Here is a 25027-nt window from a genome sequence, read left to right on the forward strand (position 1 = left end):
GTTCGGAAAGAAATAGAATACCCGGCGTTCGCGTATGTGTCCCTCGGCGATTCCTGATGATGTCCGTGCGTGCGCCCGTCGATGGGGGTCGTAGCGGGAAATTCAAATATTTTGTATTGGATTCAATACAAAGTCCTGTATCCAGTCCAATACGAAATAATACAAAATATATTTATGTGGTTTTATCTATAGGTATGTGACGTTGTTTTAAAATGGACCACACTAGGGAGGTGTTTTAGAAAAATATATTACTATACAGTATACCCAATTATTGCATTTTCAGTATTTTTGATGTATTTATGTATTCTTGTTTAAGCTGATTTTTGTGTTTTTTATTTAATTTTATTAAAAGTAATTTTTTTTTTTACATGATTGTGTGTTTCAAACGTTTTTTATATTCATGATATCTACTAGACCCTTGTTCGGACATATTTCTGTAAGTTACAGGTCTACAATTTAAAAAAAAAAATTCATGAAAAACAGAGTATCTTTTGTTACAGAAATCTAGACATCAGGTGGTTAACAGTGTTGTGTACACATTTTATATCTCCGTATGTATTGACCACGCTCATGAAGGCTTGAATTTACAAACTACCACATAGGTCATAGACCAGGGTAGGGGTCCTGAACTCCAGTTCCTAAAGATATATATACAAGTCAGATTAGGTATAAAATGGTCATGTTGTCCTCTTTGTAAGTTATTTCCGAGTTACTTTATTGCTATTGAAGAAAAACTAAAAAAGTGTTCAGATCCTGGCCTTCAAGAACTGAACTGGAGGATCTTTGGCCTAGGGTATCACAGTTTCAGGGGCGGTAGGATGCTTTTTGTTGTACAGGGGAAAAGATCCTTCCCATGTATGTACTTACATTACATGTTTTTTTTAAGACTTTATTTAAAATGCACTTTTAATGACAGTGTAAAGAGGACTTGTGGGATTTAACAGCAATACGTTGCTACATGTTCATCCAGTGCATATTATTTGGTTGTTTACTAAGGCTTATGCAGTGAGTGCCAAACCTTGTGGTACAGGGCAATGCGTTGTATTCTTAAAAAAATCTTAATTGCTGCATCTTTAATATATTTTGATAAAAATGCTAGTAACATTATAGATAATGGCAGCATTTAGAAACTATGCTGCAAAAGCACTAACAAAGCAAATTGTGTTATTTAGGTTGCATGAACAATAAAAATTAGGAAAACATTTTTAAAATACCAGTTGCACTTATAGTGCATCTTGTATTGTGTTACATTTTGGGCCTGATTTATTGAAGGTCTCAAAGACTGGACTGGATACACTTTCATCAGTGAAGCTGGGTGATCCAACAAGTCTGGAATGGATCTGATCTAAGATTGAAAACATTTGCTAGCAAATAGAAAATGACTTTTAAGAAATCCATTCGAGATTTGCTGGAACACCCAGCTTCACTTGTGAAAGTGTATCCTATCCAGCCTTGGAGAGCTTTAATAAATTAGGGCCATTAAGTCAAAGACATACAATAAAATTCATTATATTCAACTTGTGTTGGTGCCAAAAAGAAGAATAGCATCTACATACTGGAGGATTACTTACCTTGGGTTCCAGTTTTAAAAAGTATAGAAAAATAAATTTTACGTTACAATAATAGTCCCTTCATTTTTCATCTTCACAAAAAGGCAAACAATGAAGAAAACAAAGTAATGCTCCATATGTAATGTTAGGATACTAACACAGGAGAAAATAAAATGACTTTTGATAAAACACCGGCCCTAGATAACATTCGTCCACGTATGCTAAAATTTCTGAAGTTTATAAACCGTTATATTTTAACTCGATAACTTCATACTGAACCACATTAAAAAAGTGAAAACAGAGCAACTAAAGGCCAGTCAAATGATTTTGCAACCAACCAAGGGGTATAGCATTTCCTCCTATGCAAAAAATAAAGGACATAAAAATATAAGATTATAATATAACCTTACCTCCATATAACTGACTTGAGAACCGTATTTTAAAATGAACATTTGTGGAGAGGGTTCAGAGCTTGTCCAAGAAGTTGATTGGACATTTCATTTACAAAAACAGTAAAAACATTTTAACCATTTTGGAAAATATTAAATTCATATTGAATACGAAGACCAGTTTCAAGATTTTGCAAATTATCTTTTCATCCCAAGGACTGTGCAAATGATTGATTGGGCTGTACTTACATGGTCATGAAGAAATTGTTTGGAAGAATTGTAAACATCTTTTTGAGATTCCTCGTGGTTTGATCCAGATTTCTGTGGATCCACCCATGAGGAGTTATAACCATAAAATGATAAAGTTCTAATGTTAACCCTGGGTTCCAGGTAATCAAACCTTTTAGCCCCCTATTGCATTGCTGCTTTCTCCCAACATAGAGGGATCTTCCATTCATTTCAAAGGGAACTGTAACAAACAATAGGGCACCTTCTAAAGACATTATTTATGGAATAATATTCCTCCTACTGACACCAATGATGGGGCCCAATTCCTCCCACTGACACCATCGATGGAACATTATTCCTCCTATTGATACCAATAATAGGAATCTTACGTTTACTGATACTAACAAGTGGACACTATTTCTCTTGTTGACACTAATGGTGGGGCACCATTCCCACCACTGGTGCAAATTAAGGGGTGCTAGCTTTTCTTTCACTGACATCAATAATGAGGAACTATTCCTCCTCATGACACCAACAAAGGAGCACTATACCTACACTGACAACAATGATAGGGCGTCATTCCTCGAACAGACACCAATAACGGGACTGTTATACCACTGACCCCGATGGTTAATGTACTTATAGCAATTATGGGGCACCATTATTCCCACTGAAACTAAAAATTGAGGGAAAATTCTTCCTATTGATACTAATGAAGGGACACTTTTCCTCCAATGGACTGAATTGATGGGCTCCAATCTATGGACACCAACAATGAGGCACCATTGCTCCCACTGATGATAACAATGGGACACTTATACCAAAGATATGGAACAACTATTCTGATTGATACCAACAATGGGCATCTATACTTCCACTGACTATTGAACCTAGTGCTTTGTTTATTTCTATTAATCCCGGGGAATCTTTTACCTCAATTTGTCGCAGTCTGGCCCCATATAACATCAAAAGGACAATAAACTGGGATTTTGTTTAGAAAGTCCAAAAAAACAAACTATTAAATGTACAAACGTCTTCTTGCCTCTTCCACTTTGATGGATTTTGTTCTCGGTGTATAATGCCCAACTGAATCCAATGAAAAGTGAAAAAGGTATTACATTGCTATAATACCGAAACCTTTAAGGAAGGTTCGAGTGTCTCTTTTTTTTGTGTCATTCATTCCTAAAAAAATAGTATATGATAGATTATATTAGATATTTCTAATAAATAACAGAGGGCTTTACATTATGGTATTAATAAAGGTTATATAAATCACAAACAAAACTATTATATATCGCCCTGTACAAGTCCTTACTTATGATTGCTGCATTCATTTTTGTATATTTCAGCCTTTTTCCTTTATTTTTATTTGGTTATGTTGTGTATATTACATTTCCTGTCTACATCTTTTTCTACAGTGCATAAGGAGACATTGTTGTAACATGGATATTATACATAAATCAGCTTAAAAAGCAGTAAAATGACCACTTGTAGCCTCCATTGAAAGCTCATGTAAAAATGTGAAAGAAAGAGGACCAGTGGGGGCCAGGGAAAGAAAGTTGTCATTCTAAAACAGGAATTTTCTAAAACGCACCTTCATGGCAGGTGAATAATTCCACCAGGAATTATTTTAGTGAAAGGATATTTAAAAATTTAGTTTTTGTGTATATAATTACACACACACTGTAGACAAATAGATCATCATCTCAGCCAGGAAATTGGCAGTTTTAGCTAAAAACATATTGGTAAATATCTACAAACTTTTTAAAAAGAGAAAGTTAGACATTATTGTTTGGTAAGAAGTATGTCGTAAAAGAAGAGCCCCCCTTTTAGATATCTATTTAAATCTATCGGTGCTCTTTTTTACCAATCCATTTTTCTTTGATGGCTTTTCAAAATACAAATGTATTCTAATAGAGGTTAGAGGAAAAGTTTTGTGGAATATGCAGTAATTTTGGGCAATCAAAATATATATATATATATAGATTTTTTATAGAGATACATCGATAAAGCCAAAAAGAAGAACAGAGGAAATTGGTTCCAAAAGACTAACAGTTGGAGCAATCATTTAGTGATAATCTTTTAAAAGTTAATTGAGAAAGACTTCCAGGGGCGGAGCCTGAGGAGGGGCCGCATCCTATCTGGCTCCTTGTGAGCTGGCTCCAATGATCCGACAATAGGCTAAGCCAAAAAATTTGCCCAGACTGTTGGTGTAGACTGTTGCAGGGAGCAATTGTGCAGGGTGAGGGCTCGGACCGAGCGGCACTCACTCTGCACAAACACCCAGAGTCAGCGCCATTTTCTGTAGCCACGTGGTTGGGAGCTGCCATATTGGAAGCAAGATACGCTGTTCAGGCTTTCTATGCAGGCGCTTTTACTATCTCTGAAACTGTGAGTGGAAACTCGATTTTTGGAATACTTCATTCTTTACTCTGCATTGCTTCTTTGACTTTTTGGGGAATAGAATATCTTCCAAAGATCAATATATTTTGTTGGAATGGCAGCACTGCTGGGAAACCTCCATTGGGCTCTCTCCTAATATAGTAGGCTTCTTATATAGTAGGCCTCCTATTTTGTATATTGGATAATATCTCCAAAGTAAAGTGGGTTAATATTTGAATACTGCCTTTGAAGTCTTTAGTGCATCAGTGCAGTCTCTGCAACATAATATATATATTTTTAGGAAACAACAGTCTTCTTCTATGCACAAGAACGCCAACAAGCAGAAAATTAAGCCTCCATTAAAAGCTGATTCCCCTTCCCCTCCATCATCTTCTTTGTCTCAACCATTTTGTTTTCAATAGAACATATGGAGGGGGAAAGTTCAAAGGTAGGCCCACTGTCTGGGTCATTTGATTGCTCCAGAAAAGCATCTAAAGTATCTAAGGTTTTGATGCCTTATTTTGATAACAAATTTGATGGCTTACAAAAATCTATTGAATCAGCATTGGCGAATATTTCTTCCAACACTCAACGAACAATTAAATTGGAACACAGAGTAAGCAACTTGGAAGACCAGCTTTTACAATACAATACAAAAGTTGCTGTTTAAGATATTATACTTATCTCCATGGAAACTAAATTAGAGGACTTGGAGAATCTCAATAGGAGGTCTAATTTGCACTTTATTGGTGTACCGGAATCGTATAAAGGCCATGATCTGGTTCAGTTTCTTATAACTCCTTTGTTTCATGGAATGTGGCGGGTTTGAATAGTCCTCAAAATTGTAAGAGGGTGTTAATGCATTTAAAAATCAATCTTCGGATCTAGTGTTTTTACAAGAGACACAATGGAAAGAGAGTCAGGTCCTATTGTTCAGAGCCCTCTGGATAGGTGAAGTGATTCACATGGTATTTATGACCAAAAGGAGAGGTGCGGTTATTGTGTTTAAAAAAAATTATTTCTACGGAATTTGACCCTGCTAGCAGATATTTATTTGTAGCAGTGGAGATTGCGGGTACAATTTATACTTTTGGTTCTATATATGCACCTAATAATAATTCTTCTGCTATTTTCATTGATCTTTGTAAGAAGATTTTAAGTAATTCTTATCCTAATTTAGTCTTGGCTGGGGATTTTTACACAGTTATTGATCCGTTACTTGACAGATCAAAGAAAACCAATATTAGACCAGATCCATCTACTTTTGAACTAAAACGTTTATTGTTTCAAACACCTTTGGTGGATGTGTGGCGTCTCCTCCACTCAACGAAGAGGGATTATACTTGTTATTCTAAATCTCACTCTACATTTTCTAGAATTGGCTTGTTATTAGCAATAGAAGGCCTACTTCCAAAGATTAATAAGGTATCTATTGGGAATTTTACTTTTCTGACCATCCTCCAACTGCAGTTAGAACAATCTTTTAGGAAAACATTTATGTGGCGTTTTCCAACTTATTTATCTAAGTCCTACCTTCAGTCCTTTTGAGCAGATGGACTTGATGATAATGTACAACATTGGGATACCCCAATCTTGTTGTGCTGTACTATGAAAGCTGTTGTGAGGGGGCATATTATGTCTTATGTAGCAAAACGTAATCGAGAATATTATTAACAGTATAACTCTCTCCAGGACCAGGTTGTGCAACAATATAAATTGTATCTTCAATCTAATAGTAAAGAAAATAAGAAATCTTGGCAGGAAGCAGTAGTTCAATTGAATTTGAACGTCGATACTAGAGTGAAAACCCAAGTTAGTTATACCAAACATAAATTTTATAGTTGAGGGAAAAAAATAGGTAGGTTGTTATCAAGGTTGGACAATCCCCTGGGCCCTAAGCATCATATCTTGAGATTGAAAGATTCATCTTCTAATACTTTTTTTTACACCCATCCAGGAAATTTAAGGGGTTTTTAAAAGTATTTTTGACAATCTATACACTGCTTAGGACTCTCAACCTCAGTTGCTACAAAGCTTATTAGAAAAATCCAAATGATCAAAGTTATCTTCAGTTCATAGGGAGCAACTAAATGCCCCAGTTTCAGAATCAGAAATCTTTTACACAATTAAAATCTTCTAATAAAACACCAGGTCCAGATGGATTTTTGGCTGAATATTACAAAACTTAGCTCTGGCAATAAATTCATTACTTGCAGAATTGTATAATGAAATATTATCCCATCAGATTCCTTTTCCGGGTTTTAATGAAGCTTATACTACTTTAATTCTAAAACCAGGCAAAGATCCTGACCAATTAGTTTCTTATAGACCAATTTATAGACCAATATTTCCAAATAGATTGCAGAATGTCTTGCCTACTACACTAACTAATCACCAACTAGGCTTTGTCTGTAACAAGCATTCGGCTATTGAAATCCCAGCAGCTATTGCAGCTACCATACAGTCTTATGGCATCCAGAACTCTAAATCCATAATAATAAGTTTGGATGCCAAAAAGGCTTTTGACAAAATAGAATGGCCTTTGCTTAATGCTGTACTATCCAATAGGGCGTTTGGACAGGTGTTTTCATCTTACAGACAATATATATATTATAATCCATCTTCTAAATTTATCATTATTGGAAATTTTTCAAGGCCTATAGTACTCTTTAGAGGTATCAGACAAGGATGCCCCCTTTCTCCAATTTTATTTAATTTGGCCTTGGACCCTCTCCATCAGCTCCTAGATGATTTACTGGAGTTTAATGGTATATCAGTACTTAGGAGTACAGTACTTAGGAGTACAAATTACCAAAAACCCCTATAAATTGTATTCTCAGAATATAGAACATATTTTTCAAGCTTTTACAGAACAATTGTGCAACTGGTCTAAATTGATGCATTCATATCTGGGAAGGATCAGTTCATTAAAAATGATTCTCTTCCCACTGATTCTTTATGTTCTCCAATCCTTGCCCATAATAATTAAAAAATCTGATCTTAAAGCCTTTAATAACTGTTTTCTGAATTTATATGGGGAGGTAAATGTGCCAGACTAAGTTTATCTGTACTACAACAATCAACAAGGAATGAAGGAGTAAATTTCCCGGCCATAGAATTATACAATGCTGCGTCTATTCTGAAATATATTAAGGATTGGTTACATGATACTAATGTGTATGCTGATTCTTTATTAGAGCATCAATTTGTACCCCATATTAACTTAAAGTATCTATTACATATGCATAAAGAACTATTACCTGAGGAAGTGATATCAAATCCGATATTGTTTTCTTGTTGGACAGTATGGCACAGGATTAGGGGTAAACATATTTTGAATAGTCATTCCTCTCTTTTTTTCCCATATTAGGGTAATCTGGTTCTTTCACATTTAGCTCATCTTTCCTTATTACAGAAGTGGCTGACTTTTCATGCTTTTCATACTATCATGAACTATTCATACCTTTCATACTTTCATGACTATTAGATCGCTGGTAGATGGAACTACGCTACAACCCCTTCAGTTTGAAGCAGTGGTAACTGAATACCCTTTTCTGAGATCTGCGATATATGCTTTTCTACAAATAAAGTCTTATACTTCGAGAATATTGAAATCTTCTCTCGACCCGAGATTGGAAAAATACTTTGGAAATTTTTTGTCCAAAGGGAACCCCTTTAGGTAAGCAATAGAAGAAAATTACAAAACCAATAAACTTGATCTGGACTACTCCACCAGGAAAACTGGTCTGGGTAAGTGGTCTGAACACTTCCCAAACAAAGCACCCAATGATATCCTTATAGCGTTATCTAGGGCATGGTCAGTGCTTCCTTCAGCAACGTACAGGGAAATGACCCTCAGAATTTACCATGGAGTATATATTTCTCCACAGCAAGCTTATTTGATGGGTTATACCTCTACTTCTAATTGACCTAAATGCTTGCAAGATCAAGCAGGTGTGTACCATGCTTTTTAGAACTGCCAAAAAATAAAGAGATTTTGGCAAGAGGTGGCACACTTTATTGCTTCTCACTTTATTAACGATGTTGCTCTAATTTCAGAATAGCCCGTTTTAGGCACTTATGACTTACAGGGTGCAAGAGCTATAAGGGGACGTATAACTTTATTGGCTATTCTTTCTTTAGTGGGTAAGAAAACTATATTACATAAATGGCTGGATTCAAATCCACCACCTGTTGGGCTCTTTCAAGAAAAATTGGGTTATGTTTTTCGAATGGCTTGGATTGAGGCATCCATGGACAAGGAAACTAAGGTAGCAAAGTTTTTTTGAAATTTTGGGAGTCTTATATAGATACCCAATCTCTTTCAGTAAAGAGACAGCTCAAACAATCTTTTGAACACACCTCCTGGTATACCTTAACAGTGTTAGATAATGATCCCCCTGTGATTTTGCAAGATGTGTGAGTGGAAGCAATGGTTATTGTGAACTGTAAACTACAATAGATCAGTACATAGCAATATAATTGTTTATTTTATCTTACCTGCCTGTCGTTTTCTGTTTACTTAATACTTGTATATTTTGTACCAATTTATGTGCTGTAACCCTGACCCTGGCATTGTCAACATCATTTTTTGTTTGTTTAATATTCAATAAAAACATTAAAAAAAATAAAAAGTTAATTGAAGTAAAATCAGTCTTCATGGGATAATGTATTTGCTAAAAAATGTATTTATATATACAAAAGGGAGTTGATTTGATATTCCGAATCAGTAATACAGCAACCAGACCAATGATATGGTTTCTTAAAGGTTGGGAGATTCTTCTACCCACCTACATAGAATATTGAGCGATTATTGAGGAGAATTTAGGTGCCACAGAAAAATTCAAACCCTAGGTGTTATCAAAATAAATAAACATGTTACAAAAAAAGTTGATCACCATAAAAATAGTGAATCCTGGAATTTTCTGGAAGGACCCTACTCTTTTAAGTGATGGTATTTGTGGAAAGAATGAAGCAAGCTATCATATTTCCTTAGCCAATTTTGGAAAAATGAACTTAGAAAGGACTGTGATGCTCTGGAGGTCAGCAGTTAGTGTGAGCAGGTTCTAGAGTTACTACATTTCCTAACTCTTGGTCATCCCTGAAGACAACATCCTAAATCAGTTTCTAGGAATTTTTACAATTTTCAGCAAAGATGTTAATTTTTTTCTTTAACAATATTCTGTTCTAGGCTTGTTCTGCTCTACTTACTCAAATCTTCCAATTTCCATTCTCTAATTTCAGGATCTGTGAAACTCTGATGGTCAACTTGACACCTGAATACTTTTCCGTGGTCCTCGGCTTGGGGGGTGTAGTTCAAAAAAGAAGTAACACTGTACAGGCCGTCTTCTCCAATACGTAAATCATTCACTGTTGTTGGTAATATTGTTTCCTCCTTGTACCACTGAATGACTATTTTTTGTGGATGAAAGGAGAGGATGTTGCAGGAAAGTTCCATCTGCTGACCAACATGCTGCACTGAAGGCCTGGATTTTATTGGCTCCATCACTGGTATGGCTGAAAATATTAAGTAAAAAACACCATAGTTGAGAGTATTTGTATCAGGTCGATTGTTTTGTTTGAGTATAGATCATGTCGATGTTCATGTCAGCATAGACCTGTCATCATTTTTGCTGTTACTCTCTGGACATGTTCTACCCTTCGATATCTTTTTGTAAATGAGACACTAGAGAACTAGACACAGTATTAATTGGGATCTAGATAGAGATCCAAATCCTTCCTGCTGGTGATAACTCAATTGATATGCCAATATTTCTATCTATATAGGGGTGCAAGGACCTTGTTCCTTCTGCTAGTAATACCCCCCAAAATGCTATCTGTGTTGGAGGAATCAAGACCTTTCCTCTTGGTGGTGATCCCTCTAGTGATACACCCGAAATTCTATCTAATATATGGGGGATCAGGACCTTTATTCTCCTGCTAGGGATCCCTCTATTGATGACCCATAATTCCATCTATATAGGAGATTTAGGACATCCTTCCTCCGGATGGTGACCCCTCAAGTCATATTTTCTAGCATTTAATTAGTATAGGAGAATCAGGACCTTCAACCTCCTACTAGTGATCCCCCTATTGATGACCACACAAATCTACCTATTTAGGGGAATCAGGGCTTCCTTCCTTCTATTGATCCCTATAGTGATGCACCCCATATAAAGGACCTCCTTTCTGCTAGTGATTCCTCCAGTGAAATATCCCAATTGTATCTAAATATGGAAATCAGGGTCTGCCTCCTACTGCTCTCCAAAACAAAACGTTCTAAAGTAATGACACTAACAAGTCATTAGAGGCCTCTACAAGACTTATACTCGGAATCTAGCACTTGACTCTCTTCCTTCCAGTGGATCACACCCTTAAATTGAGAGGACAATCAAAAACTATAGAAGAGGAAGTCAATTGCTGGGCATACGCAACATACATGTGTACCTAAAATATAGACAATTCTAAAATCCCACGTGCAGCAAACCATCATTGGTGATATGTGGTTGTGGTTTTGTGGTAGAACTGAAAGATCAGTAAGTATTCCGAACATATTTATTTATTTCTTTGAAGGTTCATAGACAACACTATTTATGGTTGAAAACCCCAAATCTTCTGTAGGTGCCTTCTCACTCTTTTCTGTTCCTGGATTAGCTGAATGTCACTATAAATGATTGCTGGCGCTGGGTATTCTTCAACTGGGATATGTTCATTTCCTTAGTTGTTGAACTTGATGGTCTTATGTCTTTTTTTAACCTAACTTACTATGTAACCCAAAAGTGAATCATAGCTGAACAGCTGCACAGCAGAGCGGAGACTAGATAAAGAAAGATAAGTAATGGTTATGAAGCCTAAACATGAGCGGTGAAATAGTGTATGGTAGTATGCAGAGAGCTAAATGTAAATATTATGTGTTGGGTTACGTACACATGTAAGACTTTGTCATTGGAAAGGATCTTTCATGATCCAACCCAATGACAAAAGACCGAAAGATGCATGAACAAGCACTGTATGTATAGTACATACAGCTCTGTTCTGCTCTATGGAGAGGGGACGGGGGAGAACAAGCAAGCAGCACCCTGCTGTGCTCTCTCCCCTTCACTTCCATTGTCATCGCTCATCATTCATGGTCCGTGCCAGCCCTCAGTGAGAGACCTCCCCCAACCAGTGAAAGACCACCACTCAGTTAGAGCCTCCCAGATTTCTGCTGCTGACTGTTTTGAGTTAGCATTAGCGGGACACTTATATAGGTTACTAGGAGTGCCTCTACAAATCCTCAGAAGCAAGGGGCCTGTTTGAAATTGTGGCCTCTGGGACCCCTGTTGCTAGATAAATGTACAGGACCTCCAAGCCAAGATAGACATTAAAATGACTACTGCTCAATTACTACAAGGCTTTAATGCCAACTAGTGAACCATCATTTTTCAAAGTGTATTAGAGCATAACTATGGGTGGCACAGGGACTAACATTCGTGACTTTGCAGCCCTAGGTCCTGGGTTCCAATTTCAACCAGTACACTATCTGGAATGAGTTTGCATGTTCCCCCTGTGTCTGGAGGGTCTCCTCTAAGTTTTCAGGTTTTCCTCTCACATTTATTGGCTTCCCCCCAGATTGCCCTTAGACTGTGTTATTCACGTATGTCTATGACCTTGGCAGGGAGTTTAAATTGTAAGCCTTTTTGAGAGCCTTTTTGAGGGACAGCTGGTGACATGAATATGGACTCTGTAAAACACTGACTAATATGTCTGGTCTAAATAAATACTGGATAATAATAATTAGAAGTTTGCTGTAATCCAGCCACTTACCTGTGACAAATATCTCCAGGAAGGACTGTACGCTTTGGCCTGTTTTTGGATTGTGGGCAGTGCAGATGTATTTGGTCCCGTGGTCCTCTTTAACATTAAGGTTGAATGTTAAAGAGCTGGACGAAATATACAGATGTCCTCGTTTTTCTTCTGCTGTGTGTTCATGTTTATATTTTACATCTCTTGTCTTCCCTTTGCTGTGTATATTTAAACTTGGTTTCTCCTTCATCAAATCCTTTTTCAGCCAGGAGATATTTAAGGATCCCTGAACATATTTTGACATGTCACAAGTCAAAGTCACCTCTTCACCATGTTTAAAATATTGTGGGTGCCTAATGACAGACAATTTAAGAAGATCTAAAAAAAAATAAAAATAAAAAAGCTAATTTAGCCATAGCAAATAATAAATTAAATCATTCTTGTCTAGTTCACTATCAGGTTATGAGGCCAATTTTAGTTATAATTTGATATGCTAATAAAGACTGCTACGGGATTATCTCACACATTCAAAAACTATGTGTTCGTATCTTCTCCTTATTGTGGTGATATGCAGGAAGCGCATCAAATTATATGTAGTTATGGAAATAGAACTAAATCATATGTAATCACGGAAATAATTATAACTTGTACAAATATTGTTCGCTAATTATTTGTATAATAATTTGTTCTAGAAGAATATAAAGTGTTTTAAGTATTTTGTACAAATAAATTATGTCTATTTGAGAATTGTTTATTTATTGCCTTTAAAGTCCACCTTTTGGTTTTTTGTCATTCTTCCCACCTAGCTTAAAAAATTTTATGGTGTGAATACTGCTCTGCCAACACTATGCCCTATATTTATTTTTGCTGACAGGGCAAACTTGGCAACCCACTAACAAGGCAAAACCAAGTCAACATAGTAGCAGAGTATACCCAAAGCATAATCATAATAATACAATACACTGTAAGCAGACAACCTCCCACAGTATATATGGACCAATACTTTAGAAGGAGCCATCAGGATTAGTGGCAACCTTTATTATAATTTTGCTCCAGTCTTTGGATCTGTGAAGCAAGATCAGAGTGTTGCAGCTACATCATCCTATTTAATGACTACAATGGAAAAACATGGAGAGGAAAAAAAGCAGTTTTTTTGCAGACAGAAAAATTGTATTGAATATACAGTGCAAACAACCCTGCTTTTCTTCTCTCCATGTTTTTCGATATGCTATATCTAGTGTTAGCACATAGTTCCTTGAAGAACTTTTTATTAATTTAGATTTCCACCATTACCTACTTTAGTTAATGACTACAATGGATAGAGGCCCCGACCTTTCTCACTACCGTATGGACGGGATGACTATTTGGTTTTTAAAGCCAGTGGCATGCTGAGAGGACATGATTGGAAGATCCAATTACAAAACAAAACATGTTTTTCAGGATGAGTATAGTGCTAGCCTGTCCGGTGTAAAAACCAGGAAGCTTCGACGTGAGCTGTACGTTCCAGGTCTAGCATGGTCCTAAGCTCTAAGAGTGATTCTAACACTGATGTATAGATATAAAAGGGGGAGTCCACACAGTCTAATGCTCATTTGGGGAAAAAGTATTCTTTGGGTGCTCAAAAGAGATGCTTGTTGGGGGAACACTTGGAGTGTTCCACAATCACGCTGCAATCCCCAGGCAAAGCCCCCACTAAGCGCTTTTTTTGTTTTTATCCAAATTCCTATAGCTCTACAAAACAGGCATATGCCAATTGTTAATGCACATACTGTATACTATTAGTTAAAATTGTAATACTAAAATATGTTGTTTAATATTTCTCTCATTTACCTCCTTTGATCCTCAATGTATGTTGAATGCAGAGTGGATATTTCAGTGCACTGTGTATCACAATCATTTTGAGATCTGCCCCATTATCTTTCTCTATGTCCGGAGTTATATGAATAGAATGCAGAAAGCTGTATAAAAAGTATGATCTCTTTGGTTGAGGTATTACTGCCAATTCCATGACAGAATTATTTCTGGAACTATTTCTGGAACTAAGAGGTTGTGATTCCGTATGGCCTGCATTATCTACAGTATCATTACACTGGACTGGTGGTGATGGGTATTTCCATGAATTAATCAGAAACGTAAGTCCATCAGTTCTCTTCAAATAAAACAATATTTCAATGTTTTTTGGGTTGAAACCTGAAACCATGCAGGACAGTGTTGATCTCTTCCCATGAAATAAATCACTCAATCCGACAAACTCTGATACCTTTGGTGGTGCTGTAAGAAATAAAGCAAAGATCAGGATATTGCTACCAAGATTTTAAAGACCAATGGCTGTGATATATAGACAGCTTTCTAACCAAGAACCAAGGGTACTAAGAGGTTTGCCTGCTGCATAATGCAACCAATTGATAATTATAGTACGTTTATCTTTTAAATTGAGTGGGGAAGTTGTAGAACCTGTTTTTTGCTCGATAAGATACATTTTCCCTTACTTTCTTTTCCAAGATTTACATAGGAAGAGGTATACCCTAACAAGGTCACTGATTGTTTTGCAGATGTTTAAACCACCAACCCCCCTAAAAAATGAGTTCCAATATTGCTTTCTATTTCCCGGTTGGAAAGATGTCTCTGTTACTTTACTGGTATGTCAACCGGAAGAAAATGAAAACAAATCTTCTCATGGGACATGGACAGCAATTAAATTCACATTAGCCAAACTAGAGTTTGTGGTGAATTTTAAAAGTTTGCAATTTGCAAAATGTGTGTTTTCTCCCAGCCAGTTATTTACCTTGCAAATGGTTCCTTTTTGCTGGTGAGGCAGGGTTAACATTGATTAGTGGTTGTTAGCAGTGGTACCACCGCACAAAGAACAGCCATAGGGAACATTACCCATTGTGTGCTTTAGCAACTTGCTGCAAGCCATGAATTCCAAAAAGGGGTTTCTTGTAGGTTCACTGCCTATATTTATTGTTTATCCAAACATGGGTAATGACATCACCCTTAGTATTGTGAGCTGCATACTCATTCCTCACTTGCAGTGATTGTGGAAAGTCAGGTGAATGTTGTTACATCTTAAGGTCAGTGAAAGGGTTTACTGGATGAATTTTCCAAGAAATTCTTCACAAATAAGTAAACTTGATTTTGAATCTATTAATGCCTAAATCATTGGATATCATCAATCCTTACAACCATTTAAAAATAATATTGTTGTTTCCCCACAAAACTCTTACTGGGAAATGTTCTTTTTAAACTATATGACATAATAATTATTTATATGTAAGAGGTCCTTACCTGGTTTGCAGTATAAAGTTACCAATGTAACTACAACTAGACACAACAGTACAGAGGGTATAATTGTTCCAGCAAGTAAATGTTTGTCGGCTTCTGGCTCTGTAGTGATAATAAACAAAAAAGAGAAAGTGAGAGTTATGAAAATACTAAAGTTATTAAAATGAGATAGTAATGTTTTTTATCTACCAGGTCTTATATTACCTTTACCTCCGAAAATCTCGTTATGGCTTATTTTCAGTGGATCTACAAAAATCTCTATTTATTCATGTACAAAAATCTACAGAACATGCCCACATATGTGAACACACATACCGTAATGTGGGGGCACTAAATTATGTGTATAGTGCCCCCGCACAATTCAAAGCATGCCCTCCATATGTGAAGATACATATGGTACTTAACTGTGGGAACACTATATTACCTGGGGAATGCATTGTCCCCATGTGTGCCCCCACATATATAGTGCCCCCACACAATACAAAGCACCATTTGCCTCACATTTACAATATTTTCCCAAAAATCATTGGTGTCAGTGGGGTCAGCATTTGGTTAAAAAAAAAAGTACTCACCACTACTGATACCGTACTCCGATCCCACGGTGTGCATCCCGGCTGCTTCCGTCCTCTTCTCTTGGTATCCCTCCGTCGCTGGGTACCACGTGGCTGCACTCTCAGAAGTCTGCTGCTTGCACAAAGAAGCTGCTGATAGGGCTTATTTTTCAGGGTAGGGCTTACATTTCCCTCTTACATGATTAGCATGCTAGGGTTTATTTTCAGGGTAAGTCTAATTTTTCAGGGAAACACGGTACTATAAATATATATTTTTTTTTTTCTTTGATGGTAAATACACACAACACATTAGAAGCTTGTACTAACCACACAAACAGCCCATAGGCACACCAGTCAATTCACATAATTAAACACCAATGGTTGTGATATTCGAGGATGTGAAGAGTGGAGTGTTAAATGTTACAATACTAAAACAAATTCATTATCATTTACAAAGTAGGATTGTCTGGGGTGTTTCCATAGACTTCACCACCTTTTTTTTTCCTAAAATACTAAAAGTAGCTATTGTTTAATAGAAAATGTTATTGCCAATTCTCTGGATTGATCCTTCCTCATCCTATTCGGGCTGCTCCTACTTTTTGCTAAGTTAAAACAGCAATCAAAACACGTCTTTTCAATCTCACCTACCCGTCTTCTTCTGTTTCCTAAAACCCTCACTATTTACCTACCATTCCATATCTCCCCTCCTTTTGTGTGCTACATCCCTTCGGGGCAGGGTCCTCCCCTTCTCTTTTGTTGCTGTCTGTATCTGTCTATCTTTTGCAACCCCTATTTATTGTACAGTGTAATATGTTGGTGCTATACAAATACTGTTTATTATTATTATTATTAATAATAATAATAATAATAATAATAATAATAATGATAATAATAATATTATCATAATTGTCATTAGTTACCTTTTACTCTTATAGTAAAGCTGATATTCCGGTCATGGCTGAAGGATGCATGTGTCACAATACAGTAACAGACATCTCCATCTTCTTCTAGGATGGAAGGTTTCAGAGTCAGCAGACTTGTCACAGTGAATGATTCATCGCTGTTCTCCTTTGGCACAGTGAAATAAGTGAACTTGTCCATTGGTGATCCAATACCAAAACCCTTTTTGTACTTCCTCCATCGAATCTTCACTTTCTCTGGGTAATAATTGCTGACTTCACAAGTAACAGAACTCTCTTTTCCTTCTACGACAGTAAGTTCAGAATTGGAGAGGGGGGAAGTTGAAGAGAGATAGACATTTGGCTGTGCTGAAAAGATAAAATATTTATAATCATAATTGTCCTTTTTATAAGTAGATGATTCAAATTCATATTGTTGACTTTCATGTGGTCATCAAGCTATAGTCCTGGCACAAAAACATTTTATTCAAATTTTATATATACAAAAACTCTAAGGAATATAAATCTACAATTTTTGTACAAAATGTCCCTGTAAACCTAGATATTGTTACCTTGTAAAATTTGCATCTACAGGGTTTGTCCACCACCATTCAGTGCAATCATCCACTTGATTTAGAGGTTACAAGGCAACCATTGATGTCAGCATATTTGGTGGACCTGCACTATGCTTAGCCAGTTTTGGACCAGAGTATTTGGGCTTCTACAATCTCTATTCCATAAACATTACACCAAAGACCCGTCTTTTTAGTTACTCATTTTAATAAATATATAGCCTTATGGACAGGGGTGGGGAACCTATGGCCTTAAGGCCGCATGTGGCCTTTTGGAGCATGATGTGCGGCCTTCTGCAGCCTTCTTAAACAAGTTTTCATATTGTTATATATATGACGTTGATTAACATATGTGAACTAACTTTTGCAATATGGCGATTCTGTTAAGAGAGGATTCTCGGTAAAAGACGTTATCTGACTGCGATAAGGTGTTATCACTTATTGTAATTCTTGGAGGCGATAAAGAGGTCGAAATGTCCGTTGCCGGCAACGTTGGTATGGGAAACTGGAAACAGACACTACACCCGATAACAGACGCTGACAGATGCGGAACTGGTGTGGCATAACATCACGCCTTCGGATAGATATATCACGATGAGACACGGAGGAGAATGCAGAGGAAGAGTAAGGTTTGGATTTTGAACGAAAGAACGCATTAGTGAATCAGTTTGGAGTTAGCGGTGAAGCGTAGTGGTCGCACATGCAAATCGAACTGTCGCGTAGAGGAGAGTATGCCTCAGCCTTGGTGAGTGTAGGATGTAAAACCACGGTACGAGGAGGTTCCCGATGTGTGGTGTTAAATAAATTCTCAAAATTTTAGTTCAAATTTATATGTGAAGAAACAAATCCAGCAACAAAAAATAATTTGCACTAGTTTTGAAACCAAAATTCCTTCTCCACCTTCTGGCAACACTGTGGTTACAGTTACTAACTGTCTGGCAAAGAGAGTGGAGCGTTTGTGGTACCTTCCCTCAGACTGTGTCTGTCACTTGAATATATATTTTTGTGCTTTCCATCATGTCGAATCAAACGAAAAGGTTGCTGAAAGAAGAACACAGAGTGTGTAACGATGAGTGGGAATTGCAATACTATGTTGTTTCTGAGAAGGATAAAATTACTTGCTTGCTCCGTGATTCTGTGATTTCAACGGTAAAAAAATACAATGCACATCAACACTACTCATAAGGACAATATAAACGTTACCTTAGAAGGTGAATCCCGAAAGATTGTTCACAAAAATTGAAAGAAGGGAAGAAAAAGCAGAGGCAGTTATTCCAGTCAGTGCAGAGTATCGGAAACGCAACTACAGCAACTAATTATAAAGTGGCGTATATACTTGGGAAAAAAGGTAAGCCATTTAGTGATGCGGAAATTATAAAAGATTTCCTCATAGAGGTTGTGGGATGCTTAGATCCTGATAAGGTTAACAAATACAAAAAACTGCCTAATGCCTAATGCTGATCTGCAGAATGAATTAGCAGTCAATGTAGTAGATCAACTGAAAGAAATAATCCCCCCCAAAAAATGTGTACTATTCAATAGCACTGGATGAATCAACTGATTGCACTGCGCAGGTATTGTATTTTGTTTCCGCAATAAGGATTTTCGTGTTTACGAAGAGTTGCTTACTCTGAGCACTCTAAAGAGCAGAACTCGAGGAATCGATGTGTTTAATGATTTTAAAGACAAATGTTGTGAATTCGGACTGAATATGGCCAATTTAGTAGGTGTATGCACAGTATGCACATAGAAAAACCTTCTATGACAGGGAAGAACTAAGGTTTTTTCGCACAGTTTAAGAAAGATTTCAAACCAATATTATCTTATCTCTTTTCATTGCATTTTGCATAAACAAAGTCTCTGTGCCAAATCCACTGTTTTAAATGACACATTGCAGAAAGTTGTAGGAATTGTGAATTATATTCGAGCAAATGCAACGAGACATCAACAAATTTGTGAGATGCTAATGATGGATAATGAAGTAATTAGTATTGATTTGCCCTACCATTTGAAAGTGCGCTGGTTATCACAAGGACAGGTTTTAGTCAAAGTTTTGTATTTGCGTAAACAAATATTCCAATATTTCAAGGAAAGGAATGAACACTGAATTATCATGAAAAGAGTTTCATAGCAATGTTGCTTTTCTGTGTGATATAATGACAAAGCAAAATAACTTGAACAATTCATTGCAAAGTAACACCACCAGTCTACATATGGTATGTGGCAAGAAATTCAAATATTCCAAAAAAATTACCATTTCTTAAATCACTTCATGACCGAAATGAGCTTCCTTAAGAGCACTTCTCTCACCTAGTAAAAATGATTAATGAAGAAAAAAATTCTTTACGTTTCAAACAATATGATTGGTTTTAGACTCGCTAATCAAGGAATACAATGAAAGGTTTAGAGATTTTGAGAAGAATGACATGACCCTCAAATTGGCTTTTCAACCTCACTTAATTGATGTATCTGAGGCCCCAGAGAAGCTGCAGATCTTAAATTGAGTTCTCGGAATATGATATTCTGAAGTTGCTGTTTGACAGCAAAAAAGATCCCATTCAAATATGGAAAAATGATGGTAAATATCCTCACCTCAGGGAACACGCACAATGCTTGCTCTCCTGCTTCTGAACAACATATCGCTGCAAATCTACATTCTTCTACTTAACATCAATTAGGACATCCTTAAGATCACAAACTACAGATGAACACCTAAAAGACCAGTTAAGACTATGCACATTCACGTTGCAGCCTGATATATCACTGCTTTCTTGCAAAAATGCACTTCAGAAGAGTCACTGAAAGGTAAGCAGCTAGCTTAGTTGTTAAAAAAAAATAAAATAATATATATATATATATATATATATATATATCGAAACATTGTTAGTATGCATTTTTCTGTATGGCAGTATAAGATACTTGAAAGGGTGAATTCTCTATGGAAGCTAAATTACTAATAAATTACTTGCATTTTGCAGTGAGTTTGTTTTCTGTTTTTTTTAGAATGTGACCATCTTGGAAGGATGTTACCTCTCATGCAGCCTTCGAATGCGAAAAGGATCCCCACCTCTGCTCTAGGAAGAGTCACGTTAGGGAGACCTGACATTGTACCCCTCCCAACCGTCTTTCTCCTATCCCCTTTCTATTGACCTACTGTATCTTTTTCCATGTACTCTTTATTCATTGCGGTTTCCCCTCGACTCTTTCACCTACCATATGTTCCATAGTACCTCTAAATATATTGCATTTAATTCAGAATGGGCACTGACATTCCCCTTGTGACAACTAGGAAGAAGATTTCAGTACACCATGTAAATGGTAAGCAAAGTCTTAAAGCTGAAGTATTTTCTTTTTAAAAGCAAAAGGAACCATTATTTAAAAACAGTGTGTGATGCCATCTGAATTATTAAATTTGCAATTATTTCCTAGAAACTGACTGCAGGGTTGGACTGATCTGCTGGAAAAAAATTAAAAGTTAACAAAAACCTGGTGGACCCTAGTAATTTGCCCACAAAATTGAAAGTGAACCCTGGCTTTGTTTCTCTTACAAAATAGCAGAAACGCTATGTTTCCTGTCCACCCCCTTTCTCACTTCCTGTGGTAGGCTGCAAGTTCTCAATAGAGATAAGTGAGAAGGCCTCTGAAAGTCTTGCGAAATTTTCCTTGAACCTCGCGAATTCTATTAAAGTCAATGGGCTGACTTTAAACATTAATAGGAAAGCCACTATACATGTTAAAACCACCAAATTTGCTGGGTATGTGTAGAACAGTGGCAACAAGGGACAAATACAAAAGTTCCAAAAGATCTTGTGATTTTCCAGAAAATGACAGGCAAAGTGACAGCAGGCAAATAGGATTTTTGCGTGATAGACAGCGCCCAGAAGGCAGCATAAACATTAGGACATTGAGAAAGGGTGAACTCAACCCACTAGCAACAGTCTCTGCTGTCAAAACAGTAGAAGAATGCATTGCTATTTAATGTATGCACCCTATTTAATTTCTATAGCTGCCTATTTTTGTTTTCACTATATAAATCCTGTTTATTAATAATAATAATTGCTAGCTGGCATCATGACCTAAATGGCATGTGTTAGGAATGCCACCCATAAAGTTGCGGACAAGTAGCGTGGTGACATTAGGCAAAAGGATGGAGGACCAGAGACGGAGCGTGGGTCAGCGAGAATAGTAGCAGTGTGTGGCCTCTGCTCAGCTATCACCAGGCAGACCGCATTTGTAAGTGTCATTGAGAACTGGGTGTAGTGCATTGTAAATGCCACCCAGAAGTGTATAATACAATATTTGTGAAAGGAATACTGACAGGCGGCAGCAGCAGGAGGAGGCGGTGTTGTGGCACTGACTGGTGGCGGCAGCAGCAGGAGGGGGCGGTGGGCCCTAAGATGGAGCATGGACCGCATTGGTAACTGGCATCTAGACCTGGGTGTAGTACGATGACAAAGCCACCCACCCAGAAAAGTGTTTAATACAAATTTAGTGAATGGAGTACTGACAGGCAGCAGCAGCAGCAACAGGAGGAGGCGGTGGGCCCTGAGACGGAGCATGGACCGCATTGGTAATTGGCATCTAGAGCTGGGTGTAGTATGATGACAAAGCCACCCACCCAGAAGTCTGTAATTCAATGTTAGTGAATGGAGCACTGCATCGTCAATGCCACCCAGAAGTGTACAATTTTAGTGACTGGAGTACTGACAGGCGGCAGCAGCAGCAGGAGGAGGAGGCAGTGGGCCCTGAGAAGAAGCGGGGACCACATTGATAGCTGGAATCTAGAGCTGGGTGTAGTACATTGACAATGCCACCCAGAAGTGTACAGTTTTAGTGAATGGAGTACTGACAGGCGGTAGCAGCAACAGCTGGAGGAGGAGGATGCGGTGGGCCCCGAGATGGAGTGGGGACCGCATTGGTAACTGGCATCTAGAGCTGGGTGTAGTACATTGATAATGCCACCCACCCAGAAGCGTGTAATACAATTTTAGTGAATGGAATACTGACAGGCGGCAGCAGAAACAGCAGGAGGAGAAGGCGCTGGGCCCTGAGATGGAGCGGGGATCGCATTGGTAACTGGCATCTAGAGCTGGGTGTATTGCATTGACAATGCCACCCACCCAGAAGTGTCTAATACAATTTTAGTGAATGGGGTACTGACAGGCGGCATCTAGAGCTGGATGTAGTGCATCATCAATGCCACCCAGAAGTATACAATTTTCTTCACTTTGCTTCACACAGAACACAAGATGGAGTGACTAACCCCTTCCTCCTTCCCTGTATAAATGCCTGTGCTCAGATCTTTCCTGGTTGGGCCTGCTGGGCCTTGCTCTGCATCCTGGGAGCAAATGATTTGCTCCCAGCCACGCCATTCCCACCAGAAATAGTGGGTGTTCTCGCCCCCTGCTTTTTCCCTTGTTTGTTCGTCGAGAACACGACCTCATGGCGAATCACAAGGCCGTTCTCGCTTAAATGTTCGGTAAGCGAGAAAGGCCCGATTCACAGCGAGATCGAACTTCTCGCTCATCCCTAGTTCTCAATCCAACCCAGACTTTTGTACCCCTGAGCACTGCAGACTAGAAGAGGAGGGGTGTGCTATAAACTAATCAGGCTCTGCAGTTTGGACATGTGTTGATGGTAAAAATTATAATAGGTGAAAAGAGCTGAGAAATGACCATGGGTACCCCTATTTGTTCATTGTTTAATCAGCAAGCTGGTCCTAAGGCTTTAGCTACAATTAAAGCTCCAGAAAAAAAACTAGGGCTACCCCCAACATTGATAAATGCTTTTTTAGGCCTAGGAAGTACTTTTACTTATATTCATCCCCAGAAGCAGGAGAGCTCCTCTTATACCAAATGTTCTGGGTTGTGGGAGGGACCCTTGACACCCAGTGACAACAGTGCAGGACTAGTTTGTTCCTAGTTCCTGCATTGTAGTGGATGGTGTCACTGCATGTAAGTGTATAGGAACAGAGATTGGTTGCACAAAAGAATTGTTCTCTTCCTGATATTACGTTTTAAAGATGACAATCAGACTAACCCAGTGTTTCTCAAACTTTTTAACATTTAGGAACCCCTTCAAATAACTTTCAGGTCTTCAGTAGGGATGAATGAGAAGGCCTCTACCAGTCTCCCGAAAATTTCCTCGAACTTCAGATGGGTCTGATGATTTCCGAATCACAGGATGATTCCCATGGCTGCATTCATTGATGAGCACAGCCGCGATACTCCTTCTGTCAGTGTGAGTCCCGCGGCTGTACTCATCAATGAATGCAGCTGTGGGAATCACCACGGGATAATTCCCACAGATGCATTCATAACCACAGCTGAGGGACTCCTGTGTTCTTAGATAGAGAATCTCTATCCAAGAACACAAACTACAGTTCTGGTAGGGCTGCAAGGTTGCTCTTGCAGGTCCCAAATAATTTGAATTCAACAGCAGGCTTACATATTCGGTAAGTGAGAAAGGCCCGATTTGCCACAAGATCGAATTTACAAATCTCGCTCGCTAAAAGTGCTAATTTCTCAACCAAACCACTGGAGGAACGCTGGTTAAGAAACAATGAAGGAAGCTGTTTGGTAGTGGTGCATACAAAACTGGCAAAAGATTTTTAAAATATAATTCCTAACTTGCAGGCAAAATGTCAGCTGTATTTTAATGTAGCATTTATTATGATCACTTACCTAATAACTGTACATCCATTTTAGCCGATGCCTTATAAGGAGTGATGAACACGATACAGGTATATTCCCCTTCATCGCTTTTCTGCATGTGCTGCAACGTTAGACTGGCATTACCTCTTTTCAGCTCTCTGTTATCTATGGAAGACCCCGGTCTAATCTGATTGTGAGCAAGATTTATGAATTTATATAGATCAATCTCGCTTCCATTTGATAACATCTTCTTCCATCTGATCCCAACAACATTCAGATCCAATTCCATCAGTGGTTTATTCTTATCAGTCACCAAACATGGGAGCGTTAAATCATGTCCCAGCAATCCGTTAATAAGAGAAGGTGTCTGTTCAATATGGATTTCTGGAAAAAAAAATCAGACAAAACTAAATACATGTCAATACAATGTCTACTACAAATTTTTCACATCTTGTTACTCCTCTGCACTGTTTTAAAAATTGGGTTAGGATGATTGTGAGATGCCTCATCTTCTGCAAATATCTGCCAGGGTGCATAGGAAAATGCAGGTTACCAGCTTCAGAGGTTTCATGCAGATGTGCCATCTTTGCCAATGTGTTCTTCCTCACAGAAGAAAAGCCACTCACTAAAATCTTATATACTCCTTTTCTCTGTATATTTATTTCTTAATAACATTATGTAATTCCTTTTACATTTGAGTTGCAGCTTAAATTAAAAGAATACCTACAGATAC

General features: G+C 37.8%; 1 protein-coding gene across 1 annotated transcript; it reads right to left on the reverse strand.

Moving 5' to 3' along the window:
* Positions 1-1607: 1607 nt before the first annotated feature.
* Positions 1608-24675, reverse strand: LOC140338167 (uncharacterized). Its single transcript, XM_072422247.1, has 7 exons — positions 24325-24675; positions 17091-17438; positions 15623-15721; positions 14165-14605; positions 12356-12712; positions 9761-10066; positions 1608-3349 (listed from the first exon to the last, which is right to left on the reverse strand). The coding sequence occupies exons 1-7, from the start codon at positions 24581-24583 to the stop codon at positions 3282-3284; spliced, it is 1878 nt and encodes a 625-aa protein (XP_072278348.1). The 5' UTR covers positions 24584-24675; the 3' UTR covers positions 1608-3281.
* Between the last annotated feature and the right edge of the window lie 352 nt (positions 24676-25027).

Source organism: Pyxicephalus adspersus, chromosome 9 (assembly GCF_032062135.1).
Source record: "Pyxicephalus adspersus chromosome 9, UCB_Pads_2.0, whole genome shotgun sequence".
Taxonomy (NCBI): Eukaryota; Metazoa; Chordata; class Amphibia; order Anura; family Pyxicephalidae; genus Pyxicephalus; species Pyxicephalus adspersus.